The sequence below is a fragment of the Gossypium raimondii genome, chromosome 2 (assembly GCF_025698545.1).
Source record: "Gossypium raimondii isolate GPD5lz chromosome 2, ASM2569854v1, whole genome shotgun sequence".
NCBI classification, from domain to species: Eukaryota; Viridiplantae; Streptophyta; class Magnoliopsida; order Malvales; family Malvaceae; genus Gossypium; species Gossypium raimondii.
This window is the reverse complement of record NC_068566.1, coordinates 47072965-47086755: the sequence shown is the minus strand read 5'-3', so window position 1 is coordinate 47086755 and position 13791 is coordinate 47072965. Positions and strand designations below refer to the sequence as shown.

At 32.2% G+C, this 13791-nt stretch overlaps 1 protein-coding gene and 1 long non-coding RNA gene across 3 annotated transcripts in view; one reads left to right on the top strand and one right to left on the bottom strand.

The window, feature by feature from the left end:
• Positions 1–13791, top strand: part of LOC105789258 (disease resistance protein RPV1) — a 59129-nt gene that overhangs the window by 13313 nt on the left and 32025 nt on the right. The window contains exon 7 of one of the 2 annotated variants that reach the window (XM_052627697.1): positions 7740–8293. The exons of the other annotated variant lie outside the window; for it this stretch is intronic. Within the exon in view, the coding sequence (XP_052483657.1) occupies positions 7740–8288 (549 nt within the window). The 3' untranslated portion in view covers positions 8289–8293. Of the gene's footprint in view, positions 1–7739; positions 8294–13791 lie in introns of those variants that run through there. 2 annotated transcript variants of the gene reach the window in all.
• LOC128039272 (uncharacterized) overlaps positions 1–13791 on the bottom strand; it is a 52988-nt gene that overhangs the window by 7246 nt on the left and 31951 nt on the right. The window contains exon 2 of the long non-coding RNA XR_008193788.1: positions 7979–8129. This is a non-coding gene — a long non-coding RNA (uncharacterized LOC128039272). The remainder of the gene's footprint in view (positions 1–7978; positions 8130–13791) is intronic.

The following is a 13791-nucleotide window of genomic DNA, read 5'->3' as shown; positions in this document are numbered from 1 at the left end:
TGAAATTGGTTAGCCAACGAATTTTTTATGTTAGGTGAAACAGTTGGGGCCATAATTTTGTTGAGGCCCCTCTTTAATTGCTAATGGTCTAAAGTCTTGGAACGTAAGCATGACTCCAAAATGAAAAGTAATTGAAACGCATTTTCTAGTACCACTAATTTCCACACCAAGTACTTGGGAATTATCCTCCTCTTATGTCCTCTATATTAAATGTGACAAAATTCAATATTTATTTAAGTGTGTTAATTTTTTGAATTACAATAACAAGTAAAGTTTGAATAACCAACGCAAGTAGCGCGATTCAAATTTAGGCCACATTTAGGGTGATGAACAATCTTAATCATCAGGCTATCACATGATGTTTTCTAAGCACGTCAAATTTGATGATTCATATATGTGAATTGTTTTTCATTAATTATATTAAAATTTTAAAATAGATATGGTAAGAATATTCGTTGAATTTGCTTTTTCTTAACTTGGTGCTTCAATTAGGAAAGAAATCTATGCCATACCACAAAAAGGATATGAAGATCTTTAATAGAGGTGATCATGGGCCCAGAAAAAATTTTCAGCTCGCTTCCTAGGCCCAGGCCTGGCTCGGCCCGAAATATGGGCCTAAAATTTTGTCCAGGCTCGGCCCGGGGAAAAATACTAAGCCCGAGCCCGACCCGTTTTTAAAATATTAAATTAACATTTTTTATCATTTGAGGGGCAAAGTGTAATTTTACCATTACTATTTTAAAATTTTATAAATTATAAAGAGTTAAAAAAAGAATTTTTTATTATTATTTTAGAGTAGAACCCTTGCCCATGAAATATCATATCAACAAATTTAACAATACTAATAATTAAATTTAAAATTTAAAATTTGAAATATAAAAATTAAAAATTTTAAAATAAAAATAAAAAATAAATTTCAAAATATATGGGCTTAAGAAAATGGGAAATGGGAAATGGGGAGGGGAAATGAGAAATTTATTTTTTAAAAAAATATATATTTATTATATTCGGGCTGGGCTAGGTCGGGCCCGAACCAAAATTTTTTTGCCCAAGGCCCGAAAACGGGCCTCATTTTTTCCCAAATACATACTTTGGGCCTATATTTTTACCCAAACTCTCTCATATTTTGGGCGGGCCGTCGGGCCGGGCCGGACCGCCCGACCCATTATCACCTCTAATCCTTAATGAATATTGGAAAATATTTAAACAATTTTGTGCTAGTTGCCCTCAGCATGAAATTTTGGATCAATTACTCAACCTTACCCTTATCCCATCCTCTTTAATTGCTAATTTAAGGCCGATAATTCATTGTTTAAGGTCTGATAATATTTATTTTTTTTATAGTGAACAACTTTAACGTTTTCCTTCCTTTCTACTACCTCTCTTGAAAAACTCTACTCAAATAATATTTTTAATAAAAATGTTGAGCACCAAATGGACCGTAAGCATGACTCCAAAATGGAAAGCGATTGAAACGCGTTTTCTAGTACCGCTATTTTCCACACCAAATGGACCGTAAGCATGACTCCGAAATGAAAAGCGATTGAAACGCGTTTTCTACTGCCACTATTTTCCACACCAGATACTTACGGAATTATTCTCCTTCTCTTATGTCCCTCTCAATTCTCATTTTCAATTTACTTTAACGTGCAATATACGTGAATTTTATTTTTTATTTTAAAATTTATTTACTTTAGATAACACGAACAAATTAAATAAAAAATTGACGATCTGATCAATTTAATGACCAATTCTTTTTCAAAAACAATTAATTCTTCATTCATGCATAGATACTAAAATTGTTTCTTTACTATACCGAACTTGAATATTTAATGTGATGTCTATGTGATATATTGTGGTTGTGGTTTAATTATTGAGTGTATCTACCAAGGTATTAGGTGGTAAAAGTATCATAGAGATCATTCTATTGAGAGTTAAATTGTATTTAAAAACAAGTAAATTAGTCCATATACATTAAATAAAAGAATAAATTTATTATTTTATTAAAATTTCCTTCATTTTTGTTGTTAAAACTAATGTGAATGACGAAATAACTAGATAATCGCATGTGGCTTGTCACATGTACCTCATGTTGATTACATGGACCAATTTTTAATAATAACAATAGATAATTTTTTTAACAAAAGAACTAATTTACTTTCTAATATAATATACAATGACTAAATTACTATTTTTTAAATAGAAGAAACAAAATATAATATAACTTAAAATACAAAGAACCTTCATAATATTTTTACAAAGAACCTTCAAAATTTAAATACGTTTGCACTTATCACGTGAACAATTTGGACTTGACGAGTTGAAAACAAAAAGAAATAGCCTCTTGAATTTAATGACACTATTAGTGGTTTTCTAAGATGTCATTGTTGGTAATGCAAAAGAATATTTTGAATTCTGGAAAATCCTTTGACTGTTATAAAAAATATTTTTAGACTATTTTTAGTTAGGAAAATTCTTTGCTATTTTTGGAAGCTAAAATTGTTTTTTTACCATTTTGCCTATAAAAAAATAGTATAAATAGGAGGTGATTCTCCCACCTAACACAACAAGAGAAAAATAACTTCTCTATGTTATCTAAATTCTAGTGTTCTGCAAAATTACACGAGAGGAAAATTCTGTCTAAGAGATTAGGTTTTAAGCGAGACTATTTTTGACCCCTTTAATCTTTATTGGGAATTGAACTTTTTTTTCGGGAAGAGTAATGTCAATCGTGTTCCACCTTCTTTATTCGGGTGTACGAATATTAAAGTATTGTGTTGGGGGATAACGTCCACTACACGATTACACCGATCATGGCGAATTTGCCTCTAATGCAGTGGTTCTTCCACGATACAGAGATTCTTATTTTATTTACATTCAGTTTGATCTCCTGTAACAATTCTATTTTGCAGTGGTATATTTCCAACAATCATATCCAAGTTATTCATGTAATAGGTCTACACATATTCAAAATATTACAATAAATAAAAATTAATATATATATTCATGTAAATAACATGAATTTATTAAACTTTCACAAAGAGAAGGTTGAAATTTTGAGTATAGGTTGTTCCTCGAATGAATTTCATTAATTTTTATGTTGCTTTTTTTATTTGATTTAATTTGATTTTGAAAGTAATAATTCTATAATTTGATTTTGAATGTAATAATTCTATCATATATGTTGAAATGTTGCATTAGTTTCTTACTTTTACTTGAACATATAATCTCTTAAAAGCAATCAAAATATATGCAAGAAAAGAGAAAATACATTAGTAACTTTTACTTAATTTCCAAGATTTTACCATTGAGTTGTATTTTTTAAATTTGCAGGCATGAATCACAATTCATCCAAGATATTGTTAAGGAAGTTCAAAATAAACTTCATCTTATTTCGTTGTATGTCCCTCCTTATTTAGTTGGAATAGATTCTCTCGTGACACAAATTAATCAATGGTTAGAACAAGATGGAGCAAATAAAGTTGGCATTGCAACTATTTGTGGCATTGGAGGCATTGGGAAGACAACCATTGCCAAAGTTGTTTACAATCAAAACATCCCGAGGTTTGAAGGTTATAGTTTCCTTGCTGATGTTAGAGAAACAAGTCAAGATTGCAATGGTTTAGTCCGTTTGCAAAGGCAACTTATTTCAGATATCCTTAAAGGAAAATCACATAAAATATACAATATAGACAATGGAATTAACAAGATCAAAGAAATTGTATGTTGTAGAAGAGTTCTTCTTGTTCTTGATGATGTTGATGAATTGGAAAAAACAAGAAAATTAATGGGAACTCAAATTCCTTTTCATCCCGGAAGTAAAATCATCATAACAAGTAGAAACCGATGCCTATTGAATGCACATTTTATAAGCCAAATGTTTGATTTGGAAGCATCAACTAGTTGTGGAGGCTTAAGCAAGCTATTTGAAGTAAAAGAATTAGCTTCAAGTGAATCGCTACAACTTTCTAATTGGTATGCTTTTGGTCATAACTCAGTGCCTGAAAGTTCAATGGCATATGCAAGAAGTTTAGTGAAACACTGTGGTGGGCTTCCATTAGCTCTTCAAATTTTGGGCTCTTCATTATCTACCAAAAGTGTGAGTTCTTGGAAAAGTGCATTGGAGAAATTGGAAGAAATCCCTGACAGCAAAATTCAAGAGATTCTAAGAATAAGCTATGATTCTTTGGAAGACGATCATGACAAAAATTTATTCCTTGACATAGTTTCTTTATTCATTGGGAAGGATAGAGATTACACGACTACAATTCTAGATGGTTGTGATTTCTATACAACAATTGGAATTGAAAATCTAGTAGGCAGGTCTCTCTTAATCATTAATGAAAAAAACAAGCTAATGATGCACCAAATGATTAGAGACATGGGACGAGAAATTATTCGCCAAGAATCTTCTAATTTTGGGAAACGAAGCAGATTGTGGCATAAGAACGCGTTTGATGTAATAAGAGAAAAATTGTAAGAAACATCATTTTACTCAACTTTTTTTTTATCAAATTTCTTTTTATTTTTTAAGAAAGTTTTTCTCATGCAGGGTTCCAGAACAGTTAAGTGCCTCACAATTGACCTAAAAGGATTGCTAGAAGACAAGGCTGAAAGGACAAATACAACTCTACATTTTCCAAAGCATTCCAAAAGTCAGTTTCTCATGGCAAATGATGTTGATATGGAAACTCAAGCATTTGCAAAGATGAAGAGACTTAAACTGCTTCAACTGGATTATGTAAGACTTAAAGGAGACTTCAAAGACTTTCCCAAAAGATTAAGATGGTTACGTTGGCATGGGTTTTGTATGCAATCTTTTCCGGTGGATTTTGATATCAATGAACTAGTTGTTCTCGACATGCGCAACAGTAAACTTAAACAAGTTTGGAAGGATACAGAGGTATATGATATATACTAATTTTCCTTCTTTTTGTGTGTGTGTGAAACAATAATATAAATGAAGGGTTTTCTTTCTTTCTTTCTTTTTTTTTTTTTGCAGTGCCTCCCAAATTTAAAGATCCTTAATCTCAACCATTCACATAGCCTTCTTAAAACCCCAAGCTTTTCAGGACTCCCTAGCCTTGAGAAGTTGATGCTCAAAGATTGCATAAATTTGGTGGAAGTTGATCAATCCATTGGTGAGCTAAAGATACTTACTTTCTTGAACCTTAAAGATTGCACAAGTCTTAGGAAACTTCCAAGGACAATAGGTTCATTAATATCACTTGAAGAGCTTATCTTATCTGGTTGTTCAAGACTTGATGATGTTCCTAGGGAGTTGCATAATATGGAATCATTGAAGGTGCTTAATTTAGATGAAACTGCCATATATCAATCAAGATTGCGGTTGCATTGGCTCTTACTGAAAAGAAGCAAAGGATTGGGTTTCTCTTGGGCATCTCTACCGGGCTCTTTGGTAAAGTTAAGCCTTGAAAGTTGCAAATTATCTAATGATGTCATGCCCAATGATCTTTGTAACTTGGCTTCCTTGAAATCCTTAAATTTAAGTAGAAACCCAATTCATTACCTACCCGAAAGCTTAAAAAACCTTACAAAACTTGATGAACTTCTATTGACTTCTTGCACTGAACTCCAAATGATTCCAAAGCTTCCGGTCTTGCTCAATGTTTTTAAGTGCAACTTTATTTTTGGAGACAAGTCTTCATTCCGAATAATTCTTCCATGCTTCTTTTCTTCCACACGATGTGTTATTTTTGGATGTGAAAAATTGACTGAGGTTGAAGATCTATTCAAGTTGGAACCAATTGAAAACTTTGAAGCAGAAGAGATTAGAAGATTATTCAACGTGGATTCCATTAACAGAAACCGACTGCAACTTTATAGCTACCTAACAGACAGCATAATGCTAGCTACCCCACAGGTCCAATAGTTCTCCAAGTTAAATTTTAAATCTATTTTTTCTCTTATGCTACTAAATCATCTAACTTGTTCTTTTTGGATCAGGTCTTGCAGGAATATGGTGTAACAAGCACATTTGTTATAGGAAGTGAAGTTCCGATTGTGTTTAAGCATCGCACTAACGAGCACCGAATCTCTTTTTCTTTGCCAACACCATCTCATCCTGATGAAAAGATCCATCGGTTCAGCTTATGCATTGTTTTCTCTTTAGCTAGTGATCAAATGTTGGAGATTCTTCCAAGTGTCCACATTTTCAATGAGACCAAAATGATCATGCAGAGATATAGCTCAACTTTCATTGAAATTCCTCAGACTAACGATAACACAATGTTGTGGTTGATTCATTGGCCAGTAACGGACTGTCAGTTTGAAGGTGGTGACGTTGTGAGTTGCATGGTAGTGCCTATTCATCTCAGCATAAGAAAATTTGGCGTTACTTATGAATCAGAACACAACATTAGATATGAATATGGCTTTTCGCACTTATCTACAGGTATGAGTAGACTTCAAATAATTTTATTTTAGTAAAGGGTAAACTACAAAAATAGTCACTTTTGTTTACCTCAGGTTACATTTTAGTCACTTATGTTATTATTTTGTTACGAAGTGATCACTCTTCCGTTAAGTTCCGTTATCTCCCTAACGGTAATCCTACGTGGCAGTCCAACTAGATTTTAAGTGCCAACTTGAATTTCCTAATGGGATGAGAATAGATTTATAATTAATTAAATTTAATTAATTAAAAATTTTAAACCCTAAATCTTAGTTTAAAAACCGTTCATCTTCCCCTTTTTCTAGTTTTCTTTTTCAGTTGACTAAGAAAGCTATTATCATCAGAATTTTTATCGGTAAAGAAGACATACCTGGACCCTCCATTGAATCCTCTTTTGTTGATAATAGCTTTCTTAGTCAACTAAAAAAAAACTAAAAAGGGGAGATAAACGTTTTTAACTAAGATTTAGGGTTTAAAATTTTAATTAATTATATTTTAGTAAATACATCCTATTATATTTATTTTATTGTTTCATTTTATATGTGAATAACAAGTTTTCAAGAAATGATGAATGTTTCTCTAAAAGACTTTCTAATACAATAAAATATTATCAAGAAATATGACAATTTAATAGATTATGAGAGAAATTTAGCTTAATAATAAAGTGATAATTATAAAGTTATGCTGCGATTGGCGTCTAATGAAAATAAGTTAATTGTTTGATAAATGATTAATCCAATAGTACTAATAGAAGTGGAAACTAAAATAATGGATAAAATTATAACAATGGTGTTTTGACTAACATATTTAATAGTTTTAAAGTTTATACTTTATATAAAAATAAAAATAAAGATATAATGTGTATAATTGATTATTTTTACAAGTCTTATAATACATTTTAGTGATAATAACATTACTACTTTCATATCTTTTTTTTTATATAATATTGAGTATAGGGGATGGGTCACGATTTGAATTCGTGTCAAATGGGTATCTGATAAAAGCTTTAATTATCACTTCATTCAAGTCAATACTATTACTTTCTAATAAGCATATTATGTTGATGATCACTAAAATTGATAAATAACACATTATTTTACATATTTTAGGAGATGAAGTTTCCGCAAGAAATATCAAGATGGACCTAACTAAACACTTGCCCAGTTTGGAATCTTATGGAGATGTTAAAGTGCAACTTTGCAGTTATATAGAAGGATCAAAAGTGGTTGCTTCCCCACAGGTTCCCTTTACAAGTTCCAAGTTTTTAAAACTATTTATATACTATATACTTTTTAATAACTCATTCTCTAACCCAATGCTACAGGTATTATATGATTACGGTATAATTACAACACTTGATCCAATGCCATTTGATTACACTGGTCATTACTATGGCCATCAAGCTGGCAAGACTGAGGTTTCAATATCAGTGCCCCCAAACTCTAGTCGAAAGATAAGTTGCTTCTTAAATTCAATTATCATTTTTTCTGCCAAGAATGATAAAACATATGGATTTTTACCATGCCTTGAAATTGTGAATGAGACCAAAGGTACAAAGTGGACCTACTCCAAACATTTCATGGGAATTCCTGAAACTAAGAATACCTTATACTGGACGACTTGTTGGAACTTTAGGGGTGATGAATTAGAAGCTGGTGATCATATTACTCTTCGGGTTCTTTCAGATTTATCTGTGCTAGAATTTGGTATTGACCTTGTATATGATTATGAGCTAGACGACAACCCAAATTTTTTCAGTCAGTTGCCATTGATGAGTACTAAATGTTCTAAGTTTCTTCTCGAGGTTTTTGTTTATATTTTGTCGAAATCCCACAAAAACTTGTATAGGTTGCAAAGTTTAGTCAAATGTTGATTATTGTATATGGTTATCAATTGCATAGTCACTTTATATCTTATCAGAGTTGTTGCTATATAATTAAAGATACTCAATTCATGTGAAGAAAAAAAATTGAACACGATTAGTATTGGAAAAACAGTGTTACAGGTATTACAAGAGAAATAATTATTTGTGAACATCAACAAATGTGAATTTTAATTTCAAGAAATAAGTTTTCTAAACATTTTAGTAACAGCAGAAGATATTTGAGTTATTTCAAATGATCTCCTGATAAATGTGAATTAAGGAATCTCTGGGAAATAATATAGAAATAGGTAGTTCTCTAGGATTTATTGTATACTACAGACAATTTGTTCAGGCTTGTCGATGATAGCTCTACCATGACGAAGTTGCTACAGAAAATGTTAGTTATGTACGATTGAATAATGCCATCAGAGTTTCAAACAGTTGAAAGCTATGATAACAGAAGTTCCAAAATTGAATTTGGAATAGTATTGAAGAACATTGTTCTTGGTAATTCACTTAACTTGTGCTTTTAATCAGATCCGTGGAGTTACTGTTAACTATTACTAGGCTAAATCCTTAGAGAAAATGGTGATTTCAGTTTATGTTTCTAATCTTGCTTCTTGTTTTCATTGGAAGGGACCATGGAAAATCTCTGAGTTCCATGGCAAAGTGTTGGATGCGTTTATTCCTAAGAAGAGGCATCGAAAAGGTCTACGTTTTGGTTTAGTAAGATTTGCAAGCATTGTGGATGATAAGAGGGCAGTTAGTAAACTTAATGGATTCTGTATATATGGAAGTAAAGTAAATGTGAACTTAGCTCGCTTTAAGGGAAAAGTGGTGTACTGGAAGAAAGTTGAAAACGTTAAGCTAGGAGGTGATAATCGTAGAGATGAATTAGGAGGAGAAAACGAGAAAAACATTCTTGGGGAACACCAATAGGCGAAGAGATCAGATAGTCAATGAGGATTCCAGAGAAGCTAGGGATGTAACGCATCAATAAGAGGAAAACGAATCAATACAGATATAGTTATTTTTTAATAATACAAATATTTAGAAAATAGAAATCATAGTCAAACTGAAATTAGAATTCCTTTTCCAACAAGGAAAAGGATTGAGTCACCACCGACTCTAATAATATTATATAAACCCAACAAGTCTCCTCACTATGAATTCATATCATTAGTGATTTCAATTCATTTATTTGTTTGAATTACAAGAAATCATGTCATACTATCGAAGAAGATATCATAATCGCTCAGAAAGGTACTACAGTCCGAAATTTACTCGTTCCAAACTGAATGATAGCGATAAGTCTTGGGAACCATTACCTGCATGGGAGAAAAAATTCTGCATAAAAGTGGGTGCAATGCCATGGAAAAGATTTGTTGAGTCAAAGAATAATTTGTTCAAAACAGATAAAGTATTCGAATGAGATGATTCAACTGGTTTAAGAGCTTTCCAGGAAGCCAAACAGAGATTCTGGGAATATTATCACCGTTTTCCTTGCACAAATAAGGTACCAAGTAATGCAGCAGATACGTATATCGATGATATTGATTGGAACTCCAAAATTGACCCAAAACTTTTTTTGGAAATAAATTCGATTTCCGATGATGAAGAGGAAGAAGAAGAAATTAAACGGATTGATTCATTTTCGATTCTATTAGAGCAAATTAAAGCTACTGGATGGGAGTACGATGAGCCTACATCACGCTTACCTACCATAGTTGGATCATAGAATAAACAAATACAACGAAATTGTCTTAAACACTCTCTTTTTTTCATTATTATTATTTGAATAAAATTATGTATGGTAGTCATTTAATTCAATATATATTAATTTTTACAATTTTGAATTTCGACAGTCATGACTAATTATAATGTCTAATTCAATTAATATATATTGATTATTACTATTGAATATCTAATCTAATATTTATTTGACACGTTTTAAATGACATTAAAATGCCGGTTTATTACCATTTTACCTATATTCATTCTTAAAAATATAACAAAATTTAATATTTATTTAATCACGTCAAATTTCATCATTCATATATATGAATTGTGTTTCATTGATTTTATTAAAATTTTAAAACCAAATATTTTTGTTAATTATCATCGAAAGTAAACATAAAGATAATAGTTTAAGATTTAAGTTTGTCAAGTTAAAATCTTATATAAACCCAAGTCCTTTAAAATCATGGTTCAATTTCAAGTCATTGATTGTCTTTCTTGAATCAATAGAAAGCATGTTATATCATCAAAATAGATATCATGTTCATCAACATTATTACTTGTCGAAATTTACTCGTCTTAAACTAAAACATGACAGTAATTCATGGAGATAATTCCTTGCATGGTAAAAATAATTCTACATGAAAGTAAGTGCAATGTCATGAATAATATTTGTTGATGCGAAGAATAATTTGTATAAAATTAATAAAGTATTCGAGTGAGATGATTCGGTTGATTTAAAAGATTTCTAGGATTCAAACAGGGAAAATTATTGTGGTTTTCCTTGCAAGAACTAGTTGCCAAGTACATATTAAATAGATCAAGTAAGAATTTTCCTCGGAAAAGATATGCAGGGTTGCTGGCTGTAGTGGTCAAAATGTTAGGAATTATATTGTGCGATGAAAGTATTTCAACTACTGTTAAGATTAAAGAGTCTGCTCTTCATTGACAATTCTTTGTCTCGATCATTTATGCTAGTCTTCAAAGCAATAAAAGGCATAGTTTATGGGAATGTTAAGTTTGATTGTAGATAATATGACAAAACCATGGATTCTTAGTGGTGATTTTTGTTGAAAATTGGCCAACCATGTTGCTGTTACATGTTTTGGCTGAAGTGCATGCAGCTTGATGACATGCTACAGCACGTATACTTGCTGTAACAGCAAGGTTTTCTCTTTAGTTTCTTTGTTAAGCTACTTAGTTGAAAATGAACTAAGTTGGTATTGTTTTGATGTTTTTAGGTGCTGATTGACATAATCGGCTTGTGTGCAAGTTAAGTTTTTCTCTTTAGTTTCTTTGTTGATTAAACTACTTGAAATGAACAAGTCGATGATGACTTGATATGTTTAGGTGTTGAATGACTAGTTTAGGTGGTTTGTTTGTGTACAAGCAATGTTTTTAAAGTTACTAGGCTACTTAGTGGTAGTAGGTAGTAATAAGCGATGTAGTTGGCTATAAATATATTGTTTTTCTTATTGAAAAATTAAGCATATCGGTTGTGAAACTCAGTTGCTTCCTTCTTTGCACGCTTGTAAGCAAGTAAATTGTTTTTGTTTCTTCCTCCTTTGTTCTCTGTCTTGTTCTTTTTCTTTTTGCTGCTGCCATTGTTCCAACAAATGGTATCAGAGCCTATGTCTTACGGGACCATTGATTTTTCTTCTGTTGCTTGTTAAAAAGAAAGAAGCTGTCAAAGCACAAGCAAGTCATTATGGACTGCTTGTAGAGAAGACAACATCAGCTCAAACTTATGAGACCCCCAAACAAGCTTGAATAAGCTGAAGGAGGAGTTTCAAGGAAAGGTGTGAGCTTTCCAAATGTGCAAGCTTAGCAAGATGTCAAAGCTGCAAGCTTAGCAAAGTCTTGTTGATGAAGACACTGTTGAAGACAATATGCAAAGATGTGAGTCTATCAAAGGTGTGAGTTCAGCAACATGTGGAAGCTCTATGCGTGTTGTATAGTTGCAAGCCTGTTGAAGACAGTAAGCAAAGTGTGAGCCTGTCGAATTGCAAGCCAAAATGGTAGAATGAAGGCAAGCAAACTATACTCACGAACTGTTTGTGCAAGAAGAAGCAAAGAAACAAGGCAAGATGTGTTGTCAACCAAGGCTGTGAAGGAGGAGAAGACTCCATTTGGTGAACAAATCTTTGACACAAAAGACTGGGATAGTCAAGTGTGTAAGTCAGATTTGTTGTTTGTGAATGAAGCCAAGGTTGAAAATTAATTGGTCAGCTTGAAACAAAGCATCTAAGGGCTGCCGAGTTCAAAAACTTGATGAATGATATGTATTTGCAGCATGGAGTCCAAGGAGGAGTGTTGAAAATTGGCCAACCATGCTGCTGTTATATGTTTTGGCTGAAGTGCATGCAGCTTGATGACATGTCAGAAGACATATACTTCTTTATGTGACAAGGTTTTCTCTTTAGTTTCTTTGTTAAGCTACTTAGTTGAAAATGAACTAAGTTGGTATTGTTTTGATGTTTTTAGGTGCTGATTGACATAATCGACTTGTGTGCAAGTTAAGTTTTCTCTTTAGTTTCTTTGTTGATTAAACTACTTGAAATGAACAAGTCGATGATGACTTGATATGTTTAGGTGTTGAATGACTAGTTTAGGTGGTTTGTTTGTGTACAAGCAATGTTTTTAAAGTTACTAGGCTACTTAGTGGTAGTAGGTAGTAATAACTGATGTAGTTGGCTATAAATATATTGTTTTTCTTATTGAAAAATTAAGCATATCAGTTGTGAAACTCAGATTGCTTCCTTGCTGCATGTTTGTGAGCAAGTAAATTGTTTTTGTTTCTTCCTCCTTTGTTCTCTGTCTTGTTCTTTTTCTTTTTGCTGCTGCCATTGTTCCAACAATTTTAACTCTATTCTAAGTATGGATGAGTGGAAAGGCAGTAGGGGGTGTTCTCATTTCCAATCGTTTTGCTCTAATAATCATCTATGTGACCTGGGATTCCAAGGACCAAAATTCACCTAGTATCACGGCGATTTGTACGAGAGGCTAGACAGAGCCTTGGCTGCTATTACTTTAACGGAATAACGAGAAGCAGCAATTACTCTAGCTGTTGTTTCTTCTCTAACCTGGCCAACTTCAGATTGGCTTCTCGGATAGTTTCTTACAATCTCTTTATCTCTGCTTGATCCTCCAATGTTTGACGAGTCTTTGCCAACTAATCCTTTAGCCATGAAAGCTCCAAACCGGGGACCTCCGTGTCTTTCACCCTTACTAACATATCATTGATATCAGTTAGCTCAAACTTATTCAGATTGCTTTCTAATTTCTGGTAAATTTCAGCACTGCATTCATAATGTTGCTCTGAAACTCTCGATTATTCAATTGAAATTGGTCAGCAAAGTGAGCATGGTTTTGAAATATTTTATTGAGCACGTCAGCATTGTGTTGATGAATCTCGTATCCGTTGACGATGGCTGTTGTGACGTCTGACATCAAAGGTGATTAAAGATCCTGTCATTATTTATATACCTATTATTTGCAAGCATGAACATTTACAGGTATGAATTATGAGTCTATTGTACGATTTTAAGTTTACATGCAGGGATTATATATAAGGTTTTTATATAGCAAAAGGAGTGTTAGGATGTGCTCTTTTAATCAATGGAGTATAAGGTTTTACATTTATCATGAAAACCCTTTTGTAGAAAATAAAAATGTAATTGTAGCAAACATGAGTCTTGCAAAGTAGCTTATCATCAAGTTAATTAAGGAGTAGACTTTTTAACGTTGCCATAACATTTCTGTCTTAATAAATTGT